Source organism: Sceloporus occidentalis, unplaced genomic scaffold, assembly GCF_023333645.1.
Source record: "Sceloporus occidentalis isolate IW3139 unplaced genomic scaffold, rSceOcc1.0.p SCAF_18, whole genome shotgun sequence".
In the NCBI taxonomy this organism is placed as follows: Eukaryota; Metazoa; Chordata; class Lepidosauria; order Squamata; family Phrynosomatidae; genus Sceloporus; species Sceloporus occidentalis.
In genome coordinates, this window is record NW_028316998.1 from 15,894,781 (window position 1) to 15,922,738 (window position 27,958).

The window sequence follows — 27,958 nt, forward strand, 5'->3', positions numbered from 1 at the left end:
TATAAAAAAATAAAAATAAAAAAAAAGGAAAAACAAATTAAAGACAAAAAAATTAGAGGAAGTTCTCTTCAGTGCTACTGCTTAAAAAGTAAAACTATGCACAACTGCACTGTGCTGTTGTGTGCAATCTGCCAAAGTGCTAAAGTTATTTAAATTATTAACTCAAGATTAACTATTTATATAACTAGCAGTATTTTATTTTTAATTTGAATTTACACGGGCCTAAGAGCTTAGCCTACTACTATGCTAAAGCTATATTTCCTTACTATAAGTCTGCCTCTAGGCAGACGCTCTCAAGCCCACTAAACTAAAGTGAGGTTAAATCAGATTCAGTATATGATTTATTAATTAATATTAAGTTATATAATATTAATAGATTAGAAATAATTACTTATATTATGTATTATAGATAGAAGAATATAGAATAGGAATTAGAATTACTTATATTATAGATTCTGAATTACAATTTATATTATATTATATATCTATAATATATTATAGATTAAGATTAAAGAAGATTAGAATTATTTTAGTACTACAGCTAGTACCTTGAAGCTTTGCTTAGTACAGTTGTTGTCGTCACACAGTCAATCTTTCTTGAAAAGAAATTAGAATAGAAAATAAAATGTAAGCGCAAAACAGTTAGCTTCACTGCACTCACTAGCCCAACAAGTTCACTTCACTGATGGACTGAGGTGAGCAAAACACTAATGGTACTTTTAATAAAATTAAAATAAAATGTAAAATAAATGAGAAAATCAAAACAGATGAGCAAAACAAATGAAATAAAAGGAAATATTATTAATTAAGAAAAATTGACTTGGTCTCTTGCTGTTGCTAAAACAAAGCACAAACTAAAGAGCTGCAGCACCAGTACTAATAAGATTAGCTGAACTATAAGCTAGTAGTAATTAATTATTAATTTTATTTATAGCTAATTAACTATTAAGCTAGCTAAAATGAATTATATAATATTACTAATATAATGATTTTAGATTAGACACTAGTAGGTGTCTTGAATGTCTACAGTACACTCTACATTAGTATACTATAGTATATAATATATATATGACTGACAAATATATATATTATAAATTAATGTACTATTAAATTATTATATATTCTATTAAATTATTATTTATAAATTCTATTATTTAATTTATCTAACTGAAGACAGGACAAACAGTAGGCACTAGTGCCAGCCCAGGGCAAGGGCACCCCAGTGCCACTGAGGCACTGGGTGCACTGTCAACTCAACAGCATTACACAGTTGATGACAGAAGCACTGGAAAAAAATTAAATAAAAAAATGACTAAATTAATAAAATTATTAATTCAGTAGAACTGAAGTGAGGAAGAGTACACTGTGAGAAATGGCAGGCTGAGGCTTACCAGTCTCACACAGAACAGAACAATCTCTTTCTGTAACGCTCGGATGCAGCACAGCAGTGTTGCCAAAGCAGTCACAGCGAAAAATGAATGGATCTCTCAGGCAAGCTCTGGTCTTATAAAGGCGCTTTTAAGGACCTAGTCTGGGCTGCCAGGGGTAAGGAGCGCTGGTTTTGGTGGAAGGGGCTCATCTCCTCCCCGAGGTTCCCTGAGCTGCTTCGATCGCCCTGACGTGTTCCGGCATTATGGTTGCAGTTACTTGCCGTGGCCCTTCCTAGTATCCCATCTGTGGCATCTCTCCTGCCCCTCCTGGTTTTTTCTAGCCATCTAATTGACTTTTCCGTCACTCTATAATTTGGTCCATGAAGTCAAGCGCCATCCTTTTTTCTTCTTGTTTTGTTTTTTGTATCTTCTAGTTTGTTTTGTTATCTAGCTCTCCGCCTTACGCCCTCTCCGTGAGTGCCCGTACTCACCTGAGCTCGCACTTTGGGCATTCCTGATGCGACTTGCTTTCAAGGTGTCTTCGGCTATTGCCCCACGTTTGACATGTCCTGCCGGGTTGCTGCACCCCATCGACGAGTTTTATTTTGTATAACACTTGAATGCTACCAGCAACTAACAACAATAGAAAATGTTGAAATCTCTTTCACCGCATGGCCAACCACACGGCAGGTCAAATCTTAATATAGCATGTTACATTTGTGACATGCTCTTATAACCTCGGGTGACCTCTTCATGCAGGACATGCAGGCCTCCTCCTCTCCCTATGCGTGGATCCGGCTCCTGCAGGAGAAGTGAAGCACCATATAAAGGTTTTCTTCCGGTTTTCAGCAATATATTGTTCCATGGCAGCAGTTTCAGGGATAGACAGACAATATTTATGCTTTGCTCCGAGGGGGTACAGTTCCTGGTAATAAGTCTATGGGACACATGTATTATGGACAAATGGAACAGAGCATTAGATGAAATTACTCTAATGGGCATCCTAGTAGCCAAATGCATTGAAATGCTCAAAAATTGGACATATTGAAGATACATAGGAAACTATTAGTGGCTGCCTAGGATAACCCCAATACCAATGATTCAAAACTATCCTGATCTCAAAAATCTCAAAAGTACAGAAGAAGAAATCATTCAACTAAAGAAACAAAAATATTCACAGGATGAACAAAATTATGCCAAAGGAAGAATAAGAACATATAAAATCTGTGATTGCTCAAATAATATAAGAAACCCCATAAACAACTATCATGGTATATCCCACTATTCCAGTAGAACATTACAAATAAATGAAGAAATAGAGAACGACACCTTTAGGAGAAAATAAATTAATAAAAAGAAAAACAGTACAAATAGAGTTCTACCAAACATGGCTCAAAAACTCAATCTGACACCAGTAAGTACAATTACCGCCAGAGGTTACCTGTAAATACTACTGATAAAGGAATTCATTCTCAACTATTACATACAACTTTAAAAATTAAGCTAAGACCCCTTTTAAACACTAATCCACCAGGAAAAACAAAATGGCACTCACTGACCAAGAGTATCTCTTTATAAACTGTAAATACCCAACAACCCCAAAAATATATATAATCCAAAATACATAAAAAACTTGTAAAAAGCCCCTAGGCCGATCTATTATATCAGGAATAGGATCACTAACAACAAATCTCTCCAATTACATTGATGTCTTTCCACAACCATTTCTAACTGCACAGAAGTCTTACATTAAAGACACTATAGATATTAACAAGTGAAATGAACACTGTAATTTGGAGTAACAAGCCCAAAATAGAGCTTTATGGTCACAACCATAAGCGCTATGTTTGGAGGCCTATAGCGAAAAGAATAACATACCCACTGTGAAGCATGGTGGTGGCAAACGGATGTTTTTGGGGGGATGAGCATTAAAGGCACACGGAATCTTGTGAAAATTGATGGCAAGATAAATGTGGCGTGTTATCAGAAAATACTGGCAGACAATTTGCATTCTTCCGCACAAAAGCTGTGCATGGGACGCTCTTGAACTTTCCAGCACGACAATGATATAAGCACAAGGCCAAGTTGACACTCCAGTGGTTACTGCAGAAAAAGGTGAAGGTTCTGGAGTGGCCATCAGAGTTTCCTGACCTTAGCATCATAGGCTCACTTTGGGGAGATCTCAAACATGCAGTTCATGCAACACGACCAAAGACTTGAAATGACCTGGAGGCATTTTGCCATGACGAATGGGCAGCTATACCACCTGCAAGATAGAAAACTATTACAAAAGACCTCACACTGTCATTGATGCTAACGGGGGCAATACTATTAGGAACTAAGGGTATGAATACTTGTGAACTATTTTTTTCTTTGTTGCCATGTTTTGTTTTATGATTGTGCTGTTCCGTTATAACCTACAGTTGAATATGAATCCCATAAGAAATAAAAGAAATGTGTTCTCCAAGGGTATTCAAACTTTTGAGCACAACTGTATATACATTTTTTGGTGTATCTCTGCATTTAAATCGACATTCTCCATTAAATTATATATTGTATTTTAAAAACACCCTGTATAATTTCAGTAATTTTAAAATTAAATATCTGTACATGCTTTTATCTAATATTTAGTTTTATGCAGGCTATGTTTTGTAATTCAAGATATGTTTTTGTGAATGTTTAGAAATAATATTCTCGGGATTTCAGGATGATTGTGTTTTTTTTTTTATATGTTATTTTTTAAACATGATTCTAATACTTTACCATCACACACTATGCATCTTAAACTAATGTTTTTAAGCATAATAAAACGCAATAATTTTCATCACTCACAATTAATTGCACAAATAATTCCACACTATACACTATTATAATTGCACACTACTCTGAGGCGGCATCCATTATAAAACACACATAACAATGGTTAGAAGCTCAAATTAGATCTTTTTAGAAATTTTGCACTTAACTACTCAAGCAAATGTCTTATGGTCTGGCTGCTTTTATGCTAACAGAGTTACTCAGCGGAAGGCTACTTAACAGCCTGTCAGAGTTACCACAGCTACTCTCCTTTGGACCAGCCCATTATCCAGCCCACAGCCAGCCTATTCAGGCTATTTGAACAGCAAAGGTTCACTTCCTCCTTGCCCTTGTGTTGTTTCTGGCTGCAAGTACATTTGGCATTATCAGCTTGGTTATTACAATTAAGGTGTTTTGCACTTTACTTTTTGTGTCCCTTTTGTTCCTGGTTCCTAACACTCTGGTTGAAGCAGAAGAACAATTGTATCTCGGAGGATGCGGAGAAAGGGTTCTTTTATAGGTAATGCCTAAAGCTCACTCATCCTTCTGGCTTTATGGCGATAAGAAAAGCCATTGTTTTAATAAACAGGGTAGAGACACTCCTCTGTAGGAGGTTTAAATGGAGAAAGTGTTGTTTGAGGACTATGTTGAGATCCAATGAAGAGAGCTTCACCTGTGGCCCGGGTCTAGAATCAGAGAGGTAGAACTGGGTTTCATAGATCATTTACTGTACTTGCACCAGGCTTAAAATTTGTTCCAAATGTCAATATTTCTTAAAGAAGTAAACAGCTTTCTTCTTTGGAGAAAACCCTCATTCCCTCAAAAATGACCTTTTAATTTCGAGGTGGTCCCGAGATTGAGGCAAAGTAGAAGTTCTTTCCTGATAGGGAGATGGAACAGTTTTGCTACACTGAACTGTAGTAAGTATAAATACCACTCTCTTTTTGGCCAGTCTGGGGTAATTACTATCACAGATGTAGAGTTTGTTTAAATCTTTCTGATGACCCTTGAGAACAATGGAAGAGGTGGGAAAATATAAGCCAGCTTGAAGGGCAATGTTTGGGCAAAGGCATCTTGAGTCACCCTATTGGATTCAGGGAGAAGACAAATTTAACCTTGGTGTTTGCTCTGGTGGCCACTCTGGCAGACCCTCGAGATTCTCAGGGTATGCTTGCTTCTAGTTCCTCTTGTTTCTTTAAATAAACTACGTTGGCTTTGTTGTCGGATTTAATTTGGATGTATTGCCGTCTTAGCCAGAGAAGCCAGACATTCAGAGTGCTAAAAACCTCCATCATCTTCAGATAATTTGATGGAAGTGAATCTTCCCCCTACATCCATGTACATCCTGAAAAAAGTGAGTACACCCCTCACATTTTTGTAAACGTTTTATTATATCTTTTCATGTACAATGTAAAGTAGTGATTGTACAGCCTGTATAACAGTGTAAATATGTTGTCCCCTCAAAATAACTCAACACACAGCCAATAATGAAACATAAACCTTGGCAACAAAAGTGAGTACACCCCTAAGTGGAAATGACCAAATTGGGCCCAAAGTGTCAATATTGTGTGTGGCCACCATTATTTTCCAGCACTGCCTTAACCCTCTTGGGCATGGAGTTCACCAGAGCTTCACAGGTTGCCACAGGAGTCCTCTTCCACTCCTCCATGAAGACATCACAGAGCTGGTGGATGTTAGAGACCTTGCGCTCCCCCACCTTCCGTTTGAGGATGCCCCACAGATGCTCAATAGGGTTTAGGTCTGGAGACATGCTTGGCCAGTCCATCACCTTTACCCTAAGCTTCTTTATCAAGGCAGTGGTCGTCTTGGGGTCGTTATCATGTTGGAATACTGCCCTGTGGCCCAGTCTCCAAAGGGAGGGGATCATGCTCTGCTTCAGTATGTCACAGTACATGTTGGTATTCATAGTTCCCTCAATGAACTGTAAGTCCCCAGTGCCGGCAGCACTCATGCAGGCCCAGACCATGACACTCCCGCCACACACGCTTGACACCACCTGAACCCAATAAGTTATGCTCTCATCAGACCACTGGACATGGTTCCAGTAATCCATGTCCTTAGTCTGCTTGTCTCTAGCAAACTGTTTGCGGGCTTTCTTGTGCATCATCTTCCCTTTGGGACGACAGCCATCCAGACCAATTTGATGCAGTGTGCAGCGTATGGTCTGAGAACTGACAGGCTGACGCCCCACCCCTTCAACCTCTGCAGCAATCCTGGCAGGACTCATACATCTATTTCCCAAAGACAACCTCTGGATATGATGCTGAGCATGTGCACTCAACTTCTTTGGTCGACCATGGCACCAAATTTAGCACACCTGCTCCCCATTCACACCTGAGACGAGTCACTTGACACCGGGGAGGGAAAATGGGTAATTGGGCCCAATTTGGACATTTCCACTGGTTTTGAAATGGCAATACTCTACCTTCCAGAAAAAAAAGCAAAAAATAAAATAAAAATTAAACAAAACATTGGGTATTTCTAAACCCAGGACAAATATTAGAATCTGTTTAGGTGGTTTTTCATTAGTAACATAGTAACATAGTTCATAAGGTTGAAAAAAGACCAAAGTCCATCAAGTTCAACCTATATACATATTGTGTCCCTACTGTGTTGATCCAGAGGAAGGCAAAAAAACCCTTATGAAGCAGATGCCAATTGCCCCATACCAGGGGGAAAATTCCTTCCCGACTCCAAATATGGCAATCAGAATAAATCCCTGGATCAACGTTCTGTCCCTATTAATCTAATATCCATAACTTGTAATATTATTGCTTTCAAGAAACACGTCCAGGCTCCTTTTGAACTTTTATTGAGTTTACCATTACCACTTCCTCTGGCAGAGAGTTCCATAATCTCACCGCTCTTACTGTAAAGAACCCCCGTCTGTGCTGGTGTAGAAACCTTCTTTCCTCCAACCGTAGAGGATGTCCCCTTGTTATAGATACAGTCCTAGGTATAAATAGGTCCTGGGAGTGATCTCTGTACTGTCCCCTTATATATTTATACATAGTTATTAAATCCCCCCTAAGCCGTCTTTTTTCCAAACTAAATAACCCTAATTCTGATAATCTTTCTGGGTACTGTAGTCCTCCCATTCCCCTTATTACTCTGGTTGCCCGTCTTTGAACCCTCTCCAGCTCCACTATATCTTTCTTGTACACTGGTGCCCAGTACTGTACACAGTATTCCATGTGTGGTCTGACTAGTGACTTGTACAGTGGTAGAATTATTTCCTTGTCGTGGGCATCTATGCCCCTTTTGATGCACCCCATGATTTTATTTGCCTTAGCAGCAGCTGCCTGACACTGGTCGCTACAGGTAAATTTACTGTTAACTAAAACTCCTAAGTCCTTTTCCATGTCAGTCGTCCCCAGTGTTTTCCCATTTAATACATATTCCCAGCCTGGATTTTTCTTCCCCATGTGCATAACCTTACATTTATCTGTGTTGAACCTCATCTGCCACATCCCAGCCCAAGCCTCCAACCTATGCAGATCCATTTGTAATCGTGCACTGTCCTCTATTGTGTTAACCTCGTTACAGAGCTTAGTATCGTCTGCAAAGATTGATACTTTACTATACAACCCCTCTACAAGGTCATTAATAAATATATTAAAAAGAATAGGACCCAAAACTGACCCCTGTGGTACCCCACTAGCAACAGTAACCCACTCAGAGTATGTACCATTAATAACCACCCTCTGTTTCCTATCACTGAGCCAGTTACTTACCCACATACACACATTCTCCCCCAGCCCAAGCATTCTCATTTTATGTACCAGCCTTTTATGTGGCACCGTATCAAATGCTTTGGAAAAATCAAGATATACGACATCCAGCGATTCACCCCGATCCAGTCTTGAGCTCACCTCCTCATAAAAGCTGATCAGGTTAGTTTGACAGGACCGATCCCTTGTAAACCCATGCTGATATGGAGTCATACACTTATTTTCATTGAGATACTCCAAAATAGCATCTCTTAGGAAACCCTCAAACAGTTTACACACAACAGAAGTTAAACTAACAGGCCTATAATTCCCCGGGTCACTTTTTGTCCCCTTTTTGAATATTGGCACAACATTTGCTATGCCCCAGTCCTGGGGAACAGACCCTGTCACTATAGAGTCCTTGAATATTAGAAATAGGGGTCTGTCTATTACATTACTTAACTCCCTTAGAACGCGGGGGTGAATGCCATCTGGACCTGGGGATTTGTCTATTTTGATTTTTTTTAGGCGGCACTGCACTTCTTCCTGGGTTAGACAGGCGACATGTACTGGGGCAGTTATCTCATCCTGCTGTATATTACCTGGCATTTCATTTTCCTCTATGAATACAGCAGAGAAGAATATATTTAATAGATTAGCTTTTTCCTGATCCCCGTCTATAACTTCTCCCTCATTACTTCTTAAGGGGCCAACGCTTTAATTTTTAACCTTTTTACTATTTATATAGTTAAAGAACATTTTGGGGTTTGTCTTACTCTCTTTGGCAATGAGTCTTTCTGTCTCCACTTTTGCTGCTTTTATCTGATTTTTACATATTTTATTTTTTTCCCGATAGCTTTTTAGTGCTTCCTCACTGCCTTCCTGTTTTAGTAGCTTAAATGCCTTTTTTTTGCCATTTATTACCCCCTTTACATTTTTATTTATCCACATTGGTTTTCTCTTGTTCCTGACTCTTTTATTCCCATACGGTATGTACCTTTCACAGTGAGAATTTAAGATATCCATAAAAATCTCCCATTGAGTGTCTGTACTCTTGTTTTTGAGGACATTTTCCCAATTTACAGTGTTAAGGGCTTCTCTTAGTTGATCAAACTTTGCCTTCCTAAAGTTCATGGTTCTTGTGGCTCCTCTAAGAGTTCCCTTATTGAAGGACAAGTTATAATGTATCATATTGTGATCACTATTTCCTAGATGCCCCCTGACCTGCACATTAGTTACTCTGTCAGGTCTGTTGGTTAATATTAAGTCCAGTAGGGCGCCCCCTCTGGTCGGGTCCTGTACCATTTGGGACAGATAATTATCCTTACTTATAGTCAGAAACCGGTTTCCTTTATGAGATTCACAGGTCTCTGTTTCCCAGTTTATGTCGGGATAGTTAAAGTCCCCCATAATAACCACCTCATTGTTATTTGCTGCCTTGTTTATTTGCTTTAATAATTGATCTTCTGCTGCTTCCATTATATTTGGTGGCTTATAGCAAACCCCGATCAGTATTTTATTATTTTTCTTTCCATATATTTCTACCCATAATGACTCCACATTATCATTTCCCTCACATATATTCTCCCGCAGTGTGGCCTTTAGGCTGGACTTTACATAAAGGCAAACTCCTCCCCCTTTTCGGTTTTTTCGATCCTTCCTGAATAGACTATAACCCTGTATGTTAACCGCCCAGTCATAGCTATCATCCAACCATGTCTCTGTTATACCTACTATGTCATAGTTTTCTTCAGACATTATTAACTCCAGTTCGTCAGTTTTATTGGTCAGACTTCTGGCATTAGTAAGCATACAATTTAGAGGTGTATGGTTTTTTTCCCTATGAAGCCTATCCCTATTGACTATTCTAACCCCTCCCTCCGCTCCACCCCCAGGTACATTTATAAGCCCCAGCTTTCTATCTACACTATCTTCCCCTTCTATATTGTAGTTTCCCTCCCCCCCTTTACCTAGTTTAAACACTCCTCCACCCTTCTGGCCATCTTCTCCCCGAGCACAGCTGCACCCTCCCCATTGAGGTGCAGCCCGTCCCTACCGTAGAGCCTGTATCCGACAGAGAAGTCGGCCCAGTTCTCCATGAACCCAAACCCCTCCTTCCTACACCAGCTTCTGAGCCACTTGTTTAGCTCCCTAATCTCCCGCTGCCTCTCTGGTGTGGCACGTGGTACAGGTAATATTTCAGAAAATACTACCTTGGAGGTCCTTGCCTTAAGCTTGCTACCTAAGTCCCTGAAATCATTTTTAAGGACACTCCGCCTACCTCTCACTTTGTCATTGGTGCCAATGTGCCCCATGACTGCTGGGTCTTCTCCAGCCCCCCCCAGTAATCTGTCAACCCGATCCGCGATGTGCCGAACGCGAGCGCCAGGCAGACAACACACTGTTCGGCGATCCCGGTCTTTGTGACAGATCGCCCTGTCTGTCCCCCACTACCAGCACCTGTCTGGCCTGCCCTGCGCTCCTCCTTCCCTCCTTACTGGAGCAGACACCCCTCTGGTGGTCAGAGGCAGTGACTTGCTGCAGTACTGCTAACTCTGAACTAACATCCCCCTCATCTGCCAACCGGGCAAACTTGTTGGGGTGTGCTAGATCAGGACTAGCTTCCCTGGCGCTTTTCCCCCTACCCCGCCTTCTAACTGTAACCCAGCTAGCTGCCTGACTGTCCTGTACCTCCATCCCGCTATCCTCCCCCACCTCTACCCCCGAGAGAGCTTGCTCAGTGAGCAGCAGACTCCTCTCCAAGTTGTCAATAGATCTCAGTGTTGCCAGTTGCTCCTCTAGACTCAGGATTTGTGCTTCCAAATGAGCAACCCGCACACATCTCGCACAGCAATATGTACCTTCGAAGCGCTGATCAAGGATTGCATACATTGAGCAAGATGTACACCTGACCGCATTGTCAAACATGGAGGACATCTTGGCAATGGGGATAGCTCAAATAACTGGCAAAAACAGACAGTAAGGTGCAATATATATAAATATATGGAATCACAAGGATTTATACTTTACCCTCCTTCTTGCTTTTTAACTCCTTCTTTGCTTGTAACTCCTCACTTAGAGATGTCACTTAGAAGATTCGCCCCAGCTCAGGATTCGCTTGTGTGTCCAAGCTAAATGCAACTGCAAAAGCCAAGCAGAACTCACAGAGACTTAATTACTTAATTAGCAACACACCTGAAATAGCCCTTACCCCTTTTTTTTTTGCTTTTTTCAACAAAACTTTACACTGAACACAACACAAACAAACACAGTGCTCCCCCTTGCAATAGTAATGAATATACTCTCCTTCTTTGCTTGTAACTCCTCACTTAGAGATGTCACTTAGGAGATTCGCCCCAGCTCAGGATTCGCTTGTGTGTCCAAGCTAAATGCAACTGCAAAAGCCAAGCAGAACTCACAGAGACTTAATTACTTAATTAGCAACACACCTGAAATAGCCCTTACCCCTTTTTTTTTTGCTTTTTTCAACAAAACTTTACACTGAACACAAACAAACACAGTGCTCCCCCTTGCAATAGTAATGAATATACTCTCCTTCTTTGCTTATTATTAAATAAAAGTCAGAAATGTTTTTTAATTTCACAACATTTTATTATTGAGTTAATTGAGTTAAAATGAGTTAAGTACCTGAAGAAAGCCCTTTTTGCCATGAAAAAAATACTATATAATTTGTGTTGGTATGGTAAATGAGAAAAAAAAATTACAGGTAAAAAGAAACGCCACAGAAGCGTTAAAACAGGCTTGGTCAAAAGGGTACACAATTTAAAAAACAGCCTGGTCCTTAAGAGGTTAATTTACCTCTGCAGACAGACAAGAATTATGTTATATTATAAGGCAGTTGAGTAAGGCAACATTAGTTTTGGGAATCTTGTACTGCCTCCACAGAGTAGCGCAGACTAAAATTACTAAAATACTAGCATTTGAAATACCCATGGGGCGTCTAGTTTTAAAAAAAATGTATGCATTGAAGGTGTGAATTGGATTGCCCATGTGTATTGGCGCAGACTGACCTAATCAAAATATTTCGTTTTAAAAAAAAAAAGTATCTTCCAGATGTAGCCTTTTCACCTTTAAACAACCAAACAAATGTATGGGTGGTATCACTGTATTCAAGAGATATCGCTGAACACGTTTTGGAGTGTTGCTTGACATATACCAGAAGCCCTAAATTTATACCTGAATTTCAATTTGTGTGATTACTACCACAAACTTTGGCAAATGCTGGTGATAGAATTACTGCATACAAAGTGTTCAAATACCACAATTTGAAATACCCTGGGGTATTTATTTTTTTTTGGGGGGGGGGGGACAAACCATTGGGTATTTCTCAGGACAAATGGCTTCTATTTAGCACATTTTTTTTGTTAGCTTGTGTAGATGAGTAAAATATTTTTCACAATTTGTTTTATATAGAAAATTAGCTATCAAATAAATGGTATCTGAAGAAAGCCCTTCTTGTTCTGAAAAACCTATATCTATCCATACATATACACTCAGTGGCCACATTAATAGGTATACCTTGCTAGTATCAGGTTGTACCCCTTTTTGCCTTCATTCTTTGATGCAAACTTTCTACAAGGTGCTGGAAACATTCCTCAGAGATTTTGGTCCACATGGACATGATGGCATCACACAGTTGCTGCAGATTTGTCGGCTGCATATCCATGATGCGACGCTCCTGTTTCACCACATCCCAAATGTGCTCTATTTGATTGAGATCTGGTGACTATGCAGGCAATGAGACTATGTGAGCTTTGTGACATGGTGCATTATCCTGCTGGAAGTATCCATCAGAAGATCAGACCAGGCAACGTTCTTCCAGTGACACTGCATAAGGAGGCCACAGTACAGTTTAAGCCTTTAAAATCATTGCATATTTCCATCTAAACTATACCCAATTTCTCCTTACTAAAGTAAGTAGACGGCGTGATGGATCACCAGTAATTATAAGTAATGAGGAGGAAGAATGGGAAGAAGTTCATTAGGAACATTAGAACAAAACTATTCATCAAAGCTCTATATAACACAACACATCCCGATTCATGATTAGTATGAAGCAGAGCTGCAACATTTGAAAATGTAGTGATCACAGCAAATGAATGCTCACATGATCCAGAGACTGTCTGGTTATCTTTCAGAGGCCTGCCTTAGTTTCAAGACCTCTGCACCATCACAGGAAGTATGTCGTGTGCACAGAGGCAAATAGTACTGTTTCCTGGGGGACGTTATTTGCTATTCTCTATTTAAGAGTAACAGAGAATATCCCGATTGACAAAAAAACAAACATATTTCACATTTAGATTTGTTTCGTTTCGATTATAATACCACGTGTAGCATGTGTGTACTTACATAAAAAAAGAAAAAACACAATATATATATTTTTTTTCAGTATTCATCTGTAATATGTTTCCATCCCATAATTAGCATGGACAAATACATTTGAAACAATTATAGTTGTTTACAAGCATTTTTGTTGAGAATTGCTTCCAACATTAAAAGGCACAATCGATATCACAAATTCTAACAGAACAGTACTTTAAAGCATATGTTAAGAAATTAGTTTTATTTTAGCCTTCTTTCACAGCTGTATATTTTATAAAACTTTACAGAATGTACAGTTATATATATTTTCCAGAAGAAAAGTGTAGGTCCAATGCAACAAATGCAAAAATACTGTACCAACCCAAGCTTAAGGCAGATTTACACAGGATGTTTTCCACCAAGAGGAGATGGTCTGAAGTAAAAAATTTAAAACTGTACAAAAATAAGATTGTTTATTATTCTTCATACATTCAACACGACTGCAAGCACAAATACCTTAAATATAATATATCTGCAGTCACAAATCAATTGAAAACTCCAAGAAGGAATGGAATAATATGCATATTTACAAAGGCATTCTTCTACACTATAAATTATCAAAAAGTAAAACAGATAAGTTTATATAGTGTATCATAAAAAAGCCAAAGACAAAAAAGTACACTTCCAACAAAGGTCATTTTAGGGGTACTTTGTAATTTAATAGTGTACCAAAAATTAAGTTATTAAATAAAATAGATTCTAGTGAGACCTAAAATGTATACATGTATGAACATAAAAATTTTTGGTGTATTATATGAAACCAGCAAACTGATTTTTTTCCTCATAGAACTAAATAAGATAAATAAACTTGCCTTGGAAATAAAAAGAACCTCAATCTAAACATAAGGTAATCAGCAACTGCATTCTAAAGAAGAGTTCATCCTTGAGAGTGGTTTCTTCATATAAAAAAAACAAAAAAACAGTATATGCTGGACATGGATTCATTTTTTCACTACTTTACTTCTTAAACTTAATACACTTTTAATTTTTGGACTATTAAAATGCATCACAACAGGTTAAATGTGTTTTCTTAGAAAGTTAATTTGTTTGAGGTATTTTAACTTTGCAGTATAAACATTTGTATCAGACTAAGCTAATAATGATAGGGCTGAATGCTGTCTGCTTAATTTTCTTTTAAATATATTAGAAATAATTAAAAAGAAAAAAACCCTCACAAGGTTCTTCATTGTCCTCTTTCATTTACAGTACAAGCTAATGCTTACACACACACACACACACACACACAAATGCCCTGTGTCTCCATCAACAATGGCGCAGTTTTCCAAGATATCAGAAAACAATGCTTCAAGCTATACTTTAAATACAGGGCACATCTGAGACAGATGTCCACTAAAGTAGATTTTTCTTTTCAGTGCTAGTCCATGAGAAAATATTCAGCATGCGTTCAAAATTCATCGATTTTCCTTTGTAAGTATTTTAACATGGAGTCCATTCCTTGAGCAGATCCCCAGATTTTTTTCAGTACTTCACATTCCCGTTCATTTGTTTGTTCCAAGTCACCCCTCATGACATTACGAATTAAACCTTTGGATTCTTCAAGTACCTAAAAAGTAAATAAATGAATGTTACATATATGGGGACATACTGTAATAAAACCTTTTTAAGTAAATTTAGATATATCCATGAATGTTTCATTAACTGTACAAACCAAGGAGACACACTAACGATATAATAAAAATGAAAAAAAAAAAAAAAAAAGCACACATACCTAAAGGTCATGGCAACTACATAAAATATATGCCATGTTGCAACCCTTAACATATGCACTCATTAATCAAACAAAGAAACATACTACTGGATTGCAGGACACAAGTTCTTTTATGCGAACCATCACTTCTTGTGTGAATGTTCCAGGCCAGAATACTTGTGAAACAAGACCTTTAGCGCATGCTTCTTGGGCAGTCAACTTTCTTCCACTGAACAACATTTCATTTGCCTAAGATAAGAAAAGAAAGAAGCCGGACAGAAAATAAATGTATAATATTCTCACAAACTAAAAACCTATGCCAATTATGTCAAATTGTAAAATAATTGAGAATATTCGTATTTCATAAAAACTTTATAAACAATGATGTACAGGCCTATACAGAAATAAACGCAATGGTAACTACTACCTGTGTTATTTAAATAAAAAAATAAAAAATATATTTGATATGTCAAAGAACAAGCTGGCATATGAAATAGGGAGGAAGAGACTTCTGACATAATGATCCCATCTTCCAGATGACCCAGTAAACCAGATACAGGACTCTTGGGGAAGTGTAACTAACAAAAGAACATGCAGTACCAAAGGAAGCAATTGTTTATTGAACAAAAGAAATATAAAAGTTGCAGAAAGGAAAAAAAATAAAAAAAAATAAAAAGTGTCTACAACACCAACCAACATGAAATTATTAATATTCCTTAAATTTCACAGTGGTATAAAAATCAACATGTGATACCTTAAATATACTAAATATGTTAAACATAGTAAAGGAAGCAAACACAGCTGAAAGAGTTAAACACTAAATGTGCGATAAAGAAAAAGTTACTTACAGATGCAAGGCCCATTATTTTAGGAAACATTAGAGATGAACATCCATCTGGGCTCTGGCCAAAAGTAGTATAAGGTGTCTGAAACCAAGCCTTTTCATTGGCCCAAATAACATCACAAAGTGGCAGAATAGATGCTCCAAGTCCAATAGCAGGTCCATTTACCGCTACAATAATTGGCTTCTTGAACTGTATAAATGTATTTACAAACACCCTAAAAAGTAATTGCACATATTTTAATGTGTGGCACATTTATAAAATGATTTTATGAAATTAAACCTTTTTTTGTTCTTTAAACATGGAATTCTACCATTTTCAGACAATACCAGCAAATGTATTCTAATGCATTCTACCTTTGCATTTATAATCAGAGTACTGCATCGGGATGAGGGTCCCGCCGGACCCGTCTAAAAACTTGCAGGTGCGGGCAGTTTTTCGGGTGTTGCAGGCAATGTACCTGCAGGTCCCAGTAATCCCGCACACTCCCGCAAGGCTGCCTTTGCGTTGCTCGCACACAGCGACTCTCTCTCTTGTTCTGCCCAGGAACCCACTGGAGTCACGTGAATTTACATAACACTGATCCGCTCCTGCTTCCCCTGGGCGGAACAAGAGAAGAGACGCTGTGTGCGAGCAAAGGCAGCCTTGCGGGAGTGCGGGGGAAATCTGCAGTTCAGGAAAGGGGGTGGGGGAGTTTGTATGAACCAGTATGCGTGAATGGGGGAATGAATGAGTATCAGCTTGTGTTAGTTACTGGTAGCAGTGGTATATTACAGTAATATCAATATATGTAAGGCAAATCTGATTTAACTGGGAAAATGCTTCTATAAATTATAACCATTTCAACATGAAATATCAAGTTAAATGTATTATGTTCAATGTTTTAAAAATCATACATTTAACTTCATATGAAATCCCACCTGCTTTTAATTTGAGAAATCCAAAATAAAACACACACCTTATGGCATCGGCCATTTTTGTACTCTCTCTTTTTCTATCATCCGTCAGACGTCGTATAAAATATATAAAGTCAAGACCACAGCAGAACACGCTACCAACTGCGCTGAACAGAACAAGTTTGCTGTCATCTGCAGCTGCAGTGTTTAGTGCCCCTTGAACTTCCTTCATTACCTAAAAACAGGAAAATTTTAATGTTTTAATAATAAAGCAATTACTTGTATTGGTAAAATGACCTTTATGAAGGTTTACTGCTTTTACATTATATTCCCTAACACTAGTTTCTTTTGTGTAAGGCTTTAATCAGGTGGTTGCAAGTGCCTTTACATAAAAAAAAAATCCTTAACCTTTAAATTACTTCTGAGAGTATGCGTGTTGGAGCGATGCAGATGGACATTTTCGGGCACAGAGTTTAAAATGACTCTGGGGGAAGTGAGCCCGTTTTAGGACACTCATGCTGAAATAAAGATAATACCGTATTTGCTTGATTATAAGACGAGGTTTTCTCAGAGCAAATGCTCGTCTTATAATCAGGGTCGTCTTATAATCAGACCTCAAATAGGTCTGACTATGAGACTAAGATCCAGATCCCCCTCAGCGCTGCAGGGGACCTGGATCCTCCAGTCTTCGAACCCCCCCCACACTTACCGGTGCTTCTGCGTCCCTGGTGTGTAGTGATTCGTGTAGACAACTTTCGCTGCGGCCGGAAGGAGGTGCGGTTAGCAGCGGGGGTTGCCTGCGTCCATCGTGCAGACCTTTCCCGGCTGTCAGAAATCAGAGTTCCGCGCACCGGCGCGGGGAATTCTCTCTGACAGTCTGGAATGTATGCGTGATGGACGCAGACTTTTATTAAAAAAAAAAATTGTTTACATGAATTAACATTTACTGGTAAAACTTTTTTCCTATAGGGTCTTCTTATATTCAGGCTCTCTTTTTTTCCTAAATTAATATTCAGATTTTGGGTGGTAGTCTTATAATCGAGTAAATACGGTAGTTCATTTTCTGCTAGCAAATTATATAACATAAGAAGGAACTACATAAAAATGGTTCTCATTTGCATACAATAAAAACGAAACTGTCCCAACACACTTGATTATGTGCAAATCACACGATAACTCTGTTCTGCAAAGGAGACTCAATTCAAAAGGAGGGAAATAATAGTGGTCATGCATCTTCGGGCAGCAGAGAAGTGAGAGTTGGAAAGATGGTATTTTTTTTGGATGCCAGATGGAATTTTCAGAACATCCCAGAGAAGAGCAGTGTTAATGGAGCTGATGATGTGTTCTTTATGTAATAGTTATTACTGAGCAGCTAGTATCCTTCCATTTTCAAAATATAAAATTTTAACCAAGCCTTTTTAGCCAAGTACAAAGGGCAAACTAACCTCTGGATTCAGCGAATTATTCTCAGATGATTTTGTAGAGAGTAAAATGTGTGTAAACCCATCTTGTTTTCTCACAACAATGTCTCGGTACCGGTAAGCACTTTCAGTTTGCCTCACACTGAAACGCAGCCTCTTGTCAAAGGGTTGGTCTCTTCGATCATCCATGAATCTCTTTTTGCCGGTTACTCCTGCCACAGATGTCTGTAAATTGCTGGTACCATTTGCTGTAAGAGCTTCAATAAATGTAGAAGTACCTGCAAACAATATATGTTTACAATATATCTTTTTATGGGTGCATTTTGGGAGTATGCAATGCTTTCCTTGCTCAGATGACTGCTTTGTCATGTATTTTCCCATGTATAAGACGCACCTTTTTTAGAAATATTTGGGTGCGTCTTATACAGTGGTGGTAGATTTTTTTTTTTGTTTGTTTGTTAACTAAAAAGAGGACCTGCTGTTTACCTTGACCCGAGGCAGCTGCACAGGAACCCAGTGGAGTCACGTGAATGCACATTGCATCACATGACTCAGCTCAGTTCCTGTTCCAGCTCGAGTGGAAACAGCGGCCCACATGGATGTCGGCGAGCGCCAGCAGAAGATCACCAGTTCAGGTAAGGTGGGGGAGTAAATAAGTGTGTGTGTGTGTGTGGTGTGTGTGTGTGTGTGTGTGTGTGTGTGTGTGTGTGTGTAGGGGGCACAGGGAGGCTGAAAGTGATGTGCATGTACTGGCTGCCTGAGCATGATAGGAGTGTGATTGCTAACATCAATCACACTCCTATCATGCCCAGGCAGCCAGTACAATAACTTTATGTAATATTTTTTGTTTTTTATTTGGGCCCCCCAAAACAGGGGTGCATCTTATACTTGGGGAAATACGGTACCTTTCACACAAACTTTCATTAAACACTTGGATGGGAAGAACACATACACTTATCTCAAATCTTCATGTACGATACATGTTCTATATTTATTTGCGTATAAACACACAAGGCATAAAACTTTTAGAAAGAATATTGGGAAACTGCATATTGCTTTTATTATTTTTAGCAAATGGGTGTATCCTTAGATCTCTATCAATTATTTCTCAAAATGAGTACCTGGTTTCTAGAATTCCTTTTTCTCAAAAACCTTTTACAGAGGGTAGAGAGGATTAATTTCTATTTTGCTGTAAAGGAACAGACATGCAATTCCACTATTTCACAATCTAGAACACAAATGTCATACTTAAAAGTCAATCCATGTCTAAAGGATTTTAAATGACAATAGAAATTATTTACATAAATATAATATATAACAATATGTATTTATATTGTTTTCATTAAAAACATCCTATTTCAAAAATCCTGCAGGTTATGAAGATGCCAATTCAGAATACACTAAATACAACAAAAAGTATCCCATCTAAACAATTAGTCCCTAAATAGTGTTGAATAGCATTGAATATAGTTTTACAAAATAATACTGCAATACACTGATTTCAGAACAGTGGTGAGGAATTTCATAAAACAAATATTCTACAGATTATTGGACCGCTAGCTCAATACAATCAAGACGATTACAAAAAAATGCTGTTTGGATTGCAGCAGAGTACAATAGCATATCAGCTATTTGCTATAACAATTTGATATGTTCCCTCAATGGGAAAAAATTAAAACCATCAACGTGGAAACCAATCTAAAGTCTCTGACAAGCCTCTCAATTTACTATCTATCTATATATATATATATATATATATATATATATATATATATATATATATATATATATATATATATAAACAAAACAAAATAAAATGGTGCAATGAAATATGACTAGCTACCTTCCTTAGATTTATTGATATTGGTGTCACACTTATTAAAAAGCATGGAGCTGTTGTATTGTAAAGTGTATAGAATTATGGTAGAAAAAAATAGGAAAGACTTCAGCAAAATCAGGGACAATTAAATGAAAACATGTATAATAGAAAACCTTATCTCTATAAATATCTGAATAGATTAAAACCACCTATCCCTTCTCTTTTGTATCAGTTAACAGATATTTAGTTTAAAAGATTACCTCATGCAATATGTAGGAATTGGAAAAAGTGACAGTAAGTCTTTAAGTGATGGAGTAATCTGGAGATAAGTTTTAAACAGAACATTTCTTTTGAATTTGTTTTTTTATATCTTTTAGACTAGGCTAATATTGCACATCCATAGTTACCCATGAAATATTAGATCATTGGGTTTAGATATGGGGACACACACACACACACCACTAAATGTCAGGTTTCACTGCAGAAAAAAAAAATTTGGGACTTCTATCCAGGGATTTTTGGGAGGGAGGGGATGCTGCAAACTTTTTTGCTGCTAACTTTTAATTGGTTGACTTAAAAGCCTCTCAAGAAAATCTCTTATATGTACATATATATCTCTGAAATTAGCAAATACTCAAAACAACTGTTTTTGTTGTTGAAAACAGAAAACGATAGAGATGTGTGGCATCACCCAGATCGATCCATTTGTCAATGAACACACTGAAAGGAGTAACCAAATTGGTTTCCAAACATTAGACGTTTCCTCTCTGTCAGATTTGCTGACTTAGTCCAGGCTATCAACTCAATCTACAGTTGAGTACACCCCAGCACAGTTTAATATTGGAAAACTGGCGAATTTATGCCATTGCCTGTTTTACTTCAATTCGTTATGCAGGAATGACTTACGGCAACCTCCAAGAATAATACACGTAAACCACTTTTCTAGCTATAATCCTTATAGTACAATACTAAAACCAAATGCTATAAAATTCACAATCACAAACTTAATTACAAATTGATAATTCATGTGATTCTTAGTATGGACACACTTAACAGACTTTGTTATTGTGCTTTATGTATATATGTCCCTCATATTACCATTAGTAGCAACCACTTCTTCCCATTTTTCACCACACCAGAGATGCAGCTGAACAGGGTATTTACATCCAAATTTAATAACACCGATATTAAACATATGCCCAAGAGCAGTGACCTGGTAAACCCAATGTACAAAGTGGTTGATTCATCACATGGACTGTTAACTTTCTAGTTATGCCTCATTACTGTGCTTTAAAACAATTGTTTCACAGAGGCAAAAAATAGCTTGTCTTACTATTCTATTAAGTGCTTACAATATTTTAACTACAATTTGATTGCTTAGACAGGTGTGTAATCTTTTGCATTTTTACCTAATCTTTTACAAAGCATGATAAACAACCATCAACTGCACTTATTTAAAATAATTATTTTCCATAGGAAATAATGTACAATTTTAATATTGTAATGTGTTTTGCACAAAAACCCCCACAAACTGCCTTAAATGTTGAAAGGGGTAACTACAAAATTTATGACACCATTATATGGAAAATAGACACTATGAGCAGTTTCTTACCTTTTCCATTTACTGCCAGAGCAGATGACGCAGTCACTGTCAATGGCAGATGAATTTGTGGTACCAATGACTGTGGCCGGGGCCTACTTCCCATTCGAGCTCTTTCTGCACCAGGTCCCAGTAATGCCCCAACTGGTTTCTCAGCTGTTAGCTCAGGTGCTACCGAGTCTTGTTCCTGTTCGATATGATTTAATTTTTCTGTGCTTTCATTTTGGAATTGATCCATAGAAGTCCTGCTTTTCATTGGGCTTTTGGGTACAAGTATTTTGATGCCAGATCTTGACAGGTCCATATTTTTCCTTAATGGAATTGCTTGAGAAGGACTCTTGCGCAATTTTGGACTAATACTAAGTAGTTGGCTATTTTTTGCGTCACCTTCCTTGCCAAACATTGATGACTTTGGAGATGTTTTAGAAAGTGAACTATTGGTTGACCTGGAAATTTGTTTCCTAGCGTTATTTGGAGACGTCCTGTTTGCTCTTGTTATTATATTGTCTTTTGGCTTTTCATTTAACCTTCTGTTGAATTCAAGAATATATTCCTCGCAGTTTACCAAGTGTTGTTCCGGTTCCCATGTATCATCACCACTGTCATATCCTTTCCAGTGCACCAAATACTCTATTTTACCCTTTTTATTTTTCCTTTTGTCAACAATGCGTTCGACCTGGAAGTAAAATAAAAATACATCATGTATCTGTGTTAAAAATAATATATTGAGAATTTTACATATAAAATGTGAAAAAAGATACAACGCAAAAATAAATTATGATCATAACTAAAACTGGAAATGTCCACAGGCTTCAACTGAATAGTCCAAATTATTAAAGGAGCACTTTACTGTCTAATGCATTAAAGAACTTTACATGTAGAATAAGAATAATTTTAGGAGATGCAGCAACTCACACACCAGCAAATCAGTAGCAGGAAAAACACTTCAACTGAAGTCAATGGCAATGCTTTTTGCACATGCACACAAGGGGGACAAGTTAGGCCCTCTAGAACTCTCATCAGAGCTAGCTGGCAGAGAGTATAGCCAACATGCACTTTGGCAAGCTGGAGATGCATCCCCACCAAATATCTCCTGCAAGCCTGGGATCTGAGGAGGAGGGAAAAGGTAAACGAATGGGGGATTCTGATGAATCCATGTGTTTCCAAGGAGAGAATTATAGACTGTTCCATATATGCAACCCCCCCCTAAAAAAAAGTTCAAACAGAATAACATTGTTTGAAGAAAAAAAAAAACCCACATAGGACAGTTTAATAAATGAAAGACATTACACCCACCCCAAAAAAAACCCAAGAAGGTATTCGCTCCCATTAAAAAAAACCAAAAAAACGCTTTGGTTCTGTAAAACTACTGCCAGTACATATTAGAAGATACCAGTACCCAGACGCATGTAAAATCTAATGAATGCATGATATATTTTTACAGAAGTATACTAACAATTTCTATTTCCTCTCAGATACACATGGAAGTAAATAAATCAACATTTAGGATTACTCCAATTCAAATTAAGCCATGGATGCACTAGTTTCATTCTGGTTCATGCCTAAATTGCGATTGAGAATCCGATCCATGTATACACAACTAAACATGTTTAGGACATCTTTGTATCCAGACAACTAGGGTATAGGTAGCTAAAAGTAGCAAATGCTTTAACTGGGCGCACTTAAAGCGCGCAGTACTAAAACAATTTCTTAAGAATGATTTGAAATTTAAGATCCATAGCTTAACCATACAAACCACCCACTAAGGTGTCAAACATTTTGAAGCCACAATTTGACAGGAATGCTTAAAGGATGTAAGGAAAGATCTTGACAATTATGTACAATTTCACACTTTGGATATAGATGGATTAGGTATAAAGCATACTAGAATGCTAGTCATTCGATATTAAGTATGCCCTATATTTTAGGTAGAACAAGTATCTCAGTGCAATCAATATAAATGAAATACTTTGCTTCACTTTTTATATCCGCAAGTGTGGCTTTCGCGTTCAGGAATTTTCATCTGTATCTATTTTACGCTTAATATTACTTTTAACAACAAATAGTAAACTGGGTTTTTTTTTCTCTGCCATTTAGCTTAGTACCATTAAAAGTAACTTACTATTAGAATTTTTGTTTTCTTACTATTCTGGGTGTTCTGGGGATTTTTTTTAATGCTTAAAAAGGGAAATATCACAAAGGTATATTTCTCAAATAAAAAAAACCCAAAAACTATTTTACTTTAAGATATGTTACCTTCCTTATATTTATGTTCAGCAAACTAAAAGGTTTCTTTACAAAACCTAGGTATATTAATATAGTAACTGAACACTGCGATGGTATGTGAAGTTTGTCAAAAGTTATGCATTTCAGACAAGATAAAAGTAACACATGAAGGCACAATTCAAATATAGAAATGGTTTTATATATAGGGTATATTTCCCCATAATAAAATATTAATGGCTTCTTAATGTTTACTTAGAACTAAATTACATTTTTTAAGATACAGCCTTTGTAAGGACCATTATCTATCCCGTATGTAATAAAACAGGAACAAGTAACTTCGTGGAGAGGGATACTCATGCAGATTCGGAAAACAGGAAGTTCAGATAGCTGGTCACATCATTAAACTACTAGTGGGTTTGCGAGAAACGTGTATTGCTTATTTTGATCTACATGGAAAATCCTTGCATGGGAGCATTTTTCTGAAGACACACTGAACTATTGTAAGAGTCTATAACACAAAAGAACACGGACAGATGCACAATTTGAAAAACGTTAACACAACCACAAAAAATTATTGCTGTACACTATATGTGTATATCTACACTATATGTCAAAACCCAGTCAGACTGTGTATATATGATAAGGAATAAACGCCAGTCATGCATATCTGTAAAATATACGCATTCAAAACAATTATCTAGAAAAAAAAATTCCAACCAAGAAAGGATGCAAGAAGACAATGATAGCCTAAAACCCGTCATAGAGGAACATATAGCATTGCTAGCCATAACAGCAAAACAATAAAAGAACACCGAACCTAAGGAAATGCTTAAGAACGTCATGTTACCCCCAAAAATTTACTTTTATTTCATTCAACCTAGGCTTTCATTTCAGTGTCCTTATAATCAGTAGACATTTAGTGATCTCAATCATACTATACACACACAAACTATTTTAAGCTTGGTATGAGCATTTTATATATAAATCCACACAACAAAATGAAGTTTAAGTGTATACCTAAGCATTGTGGAAGCACAACCCATTTAAGAGTCACAGGTTGAGGGTTTTTTAAGTCTCAATATTGTATGTCATCACAGATATGAAAAAGATACTCCCATAACAATTCCACTGCTTTTGGATTAACGTCTATAACAGTCTGTGGATGTGATATAGTCACATTCTATTGCAATTGGTTGATAAAATATCTTGTACATCTATATTAAAATGTTATTTTTAAAAATGAGTCATATTCAGGTTTTCAATTTAAAGACAACCTTTATAGCCAGATCAGATGATTCATACAAAGTTTGCTACAATATCCATAGTCCTCAAGACTTACTTGGACCGCGTATTGTTCAGGTTACTCTAGTATTGCATATTGTAAACAATCATACTATTTCTCTTAAGAGCTACTCTCACAGCTCAACAGCATAAAGAAATAGCATTATTACTTTAGTGAAAAGAAAGCAATTTGATTATTTTATACATAGTATTTGGCCCAAGGATAATCTGGAATGTGACAGCTCCCTGTAAATAAAGACTTAATAGAGGAATATCATGGAACAGTTTAAAAAAAAAAAAAAAAAACAACACTAGGATCTTTTCTTTCCGTATATTAGCGATCTCACAAGAAGCACTTAAATGTACATATAAGTGCTTGAGAACCAGCAAATGGTAGCATGAGCGACGCTGTAGCTAGACCCCCAGTTGTTTCTGGCTGACTTGTAAACTGAGCTGATTCAACTTAGCTGGTATAAAACACTATGGAAAAACCATCTGCTAGAGGTCAATCTTATAGCTAGTTCTGGCTTCTGCTTTTACCCAAATCCCGAGATAACCCAGGAGTCCCATCCCTCTGTCCTGCTATAGATTGTGTTTGTGTGACATCACTAAACATGGATACGTAATGCAGGAAAAGGGACCTTTTCTATTTAAAAATTTGGGTTAGGCGGGTAAACGTAAGGTTATGCATTTGCAGTAGAAAAGAGTTGCACTGTGCATAACAAGCAGGGGAGTGAGGAAGGGATATCGGTCGAGAAAAGCAATACTGAAAGCAGCTGTAATGACCAATTCAATATTGTGCTACAAATGTTTGACGCACAATAAAGTGTATATTTGTGAAAGTGACAATGTGGCCCCATAGCCACAGATAAGATAGTCTTTAGAAGGTTCTAAGGCCTTCTACAGAACCACCATATTTATAGAATCAACCTATAGTTACAAGGTTTCAAGATGTCAGAAGCACTTTCTTCAGATGGAAAAAAGGAGGAAAAGTACTGCGCAAGTCTGGCCAACTTCTACAAAAATCCAGAAATGGACAATTTTTAATTTTTTTAAAAAACTTTTATTTACACTAAAGATTTATACACAGGAATATAAGTATGTTCCAATACATTTCCTATTAATATAAACAAATCTTGCAGAACATGACTTGCTCAACGTAAATACTGAAAAAAGGTAAAGGCCATTGTTGATTAAAGAAGATATCCCACTGAGCAGTGGAAAAGGTCCTACTTATAGAGGTCATTCTCAGAAAATCAACCTCTGTTGCATCAACACCCCATGAGATGTGATACATTAATCCTGATGGATTTATGCCCTATTCACTGTCAGTTACCATGTTTTTAAACACACCTATTCTCTTAAATATACAGTAAGCCTTGACAGACTCTAAAGACAAAAAAGAACATATTTACTTTTAACCAAAGAATAATAAAAACTAGTCACAAGTTCTGAACAATAACTGAGTTTTGTTTTTTTTTTAAACAAATCTTGAAAATCAGATCATTCTGAAAATCCAAAACTTCACATGAATGTCTCATTGATCTATTTTTCCAATAGGAGGTCTTCAGAACTAAATTTTCATTTTCCGTGACCTGGTCCTTCAACCGCTTGCAGATGTTGTCTTAAGCAATGTTTAGAAGAAGCTCTTGATGGAACAACAAAGGAACCAAAAATCAGTTTTAAACAAAAACGCTTTTTCTTGTCAAATGGCTAAGATGCAGTCATTTCTTCCATCATTATGCCAAAAGTCCTTCATGGTTTTTAGGGAGGATGTGCCAAATGTCTCCAATGAAAGATCATTTTGGCAACAGTTGTTCCAAAGGAATGGAGATCTTCCACATAGGATTATCCCATTTTGTAACTATTTGCCAGGTTAGCCAATGATGCCTCTATATTAAAGAGATCTGCCATATATGCAAGGTCAGTTAAACCCATCAACCCCACCCTTTAGTTTTAATCAAGATCGTTGGGATGACCTTCCAGGAAGTCACAACGAAAGAGTTTGGAGTTTCAGTGAAGATATGTAAACTAAGGCAGCCCATTCAGTAATACTTACAGTTGGGGCAAAATCACTGACTCAACAAGCCCCTCTAACCCATCCACACGTGTCTGCCCTCCCTCTCATGCAACTCCCCACGTTACGTGCCTTGCTGCCTCAGCACATTCACTAAGATGACTCTTCTTCGTATTTTCACTATAGAAAGCCCCATATGTTTGATAGTTTTCATATTACAAAACAACATCTTCAACTATGACCAAACAATTTTGAAAAGAAAAGCTGGGCGACTTTCCGTGGCACTTTTGGGCGAACGTAATCAATCAGTACAGTAAAGTCACGACTGCTACACCCTGTGCTCACCCTCATCTTCCTCATCTTGACTGCAGAAGAGGAGGAAGGCCAGGACAATTGCTCGTGGGGCTCACTGGCTCCCCTCATAATTTTAGTCCAACAAACTGCTTGCTGATGGCGAAGATGAAGAGGAGGGAGCCGCCACACAAGGTTTAGCATAGGAGAGGAAAGAGTACGAGGAAGAGGAGGAGGAAGATGAAGGTGCCGGTGGGAAGAGGGGGAAAAAAGGGGGAGGACGGGAGTAACTCAAGAGAGACCTCTTAATCAGACATTACTAGGACAAACAAAAACCTGTGGGACCCTTTACATAGGCATATGATAAAAGAAGGAGGAAGAAGAGCAGGGTGAAGGGGTCAGCGTCTCCCCACCCTCCCGCCGCCCCCCGTTGTGTTTCTCCGCCCGGCCGGGCACCCTTCGGGTTACACTACCTCATAGAGTTCCTCGGAAGCCATGCTGAGGGGGGCAGGAGGTTTGGGAGCCGCTGTCGGGCTGAGCTGGTTACTTTCTTTCAGTTATGTGCCTGGCCTCCTCAC

General features: G+C 37.7%; 1 protein-coding gene across 2 annotated transcripts; it reads right to left on the bottom strand.

Moving 5' to 3' along the window:
- Nucleotides 1–14,684: 14,684 nt before the first annotated feature.
- LOC149302705 (chromodomain Y-like protein) lies at nt 14,685–27,877 on the bottom strand. 2 transcript variants are annotated; one of them, XM_089482255.1, is made up of 7 exons: nt 27,854–27,877; nt 21,578–22,241; nt 18,171–18,358; nt 16,788–16,960; nt 15,836–16,046; nt 15,093–15,236; nt 14,685–14,843 (listed from the first exon to the last, which is right to left on the bottom strand). In XM_089482255.1, exons 1-7 carry the CDS (start codon nt 27,875–27,877, stop codon nt 14,685–14,687), a joined length of 1,563 nt encoding a protein of 520 aa, XP_089338381.1. The 2 variants fall into 2 exon arrangements, with proteins under 2 accessions (XP_089338381.1, XP_089338380.1); XM_089482254.1 differs by having other exon boundaries at nt 18,171–18,424.
- Nucleotides 27,878–27,958: the final 81 nt, after the last annotated feature.

Bases quoted from the DNA above. Each gene is read 5' to 3' on its own strand.
- LOC149302705 (XM_089482254.1), bottom strand. From the start codon at position 27,877: ATGGCTTCCGAGGAACTCTATGAG. The intron at 15,237-15,835 runs GTAAGTAACTTT...TTCTTATCTTAG, and splicing joins AAATAATGGGCCTTGCATCT to GCAAATGAAATGTTGTTCAG. The intron at 14,844-15,092 runs GTATGTTTCTTT...TTTACTTTTTAG, and splicing joins TTGTGTCCTGCAATCCAGTA to GTACTTGAAGAATCCAAAGG.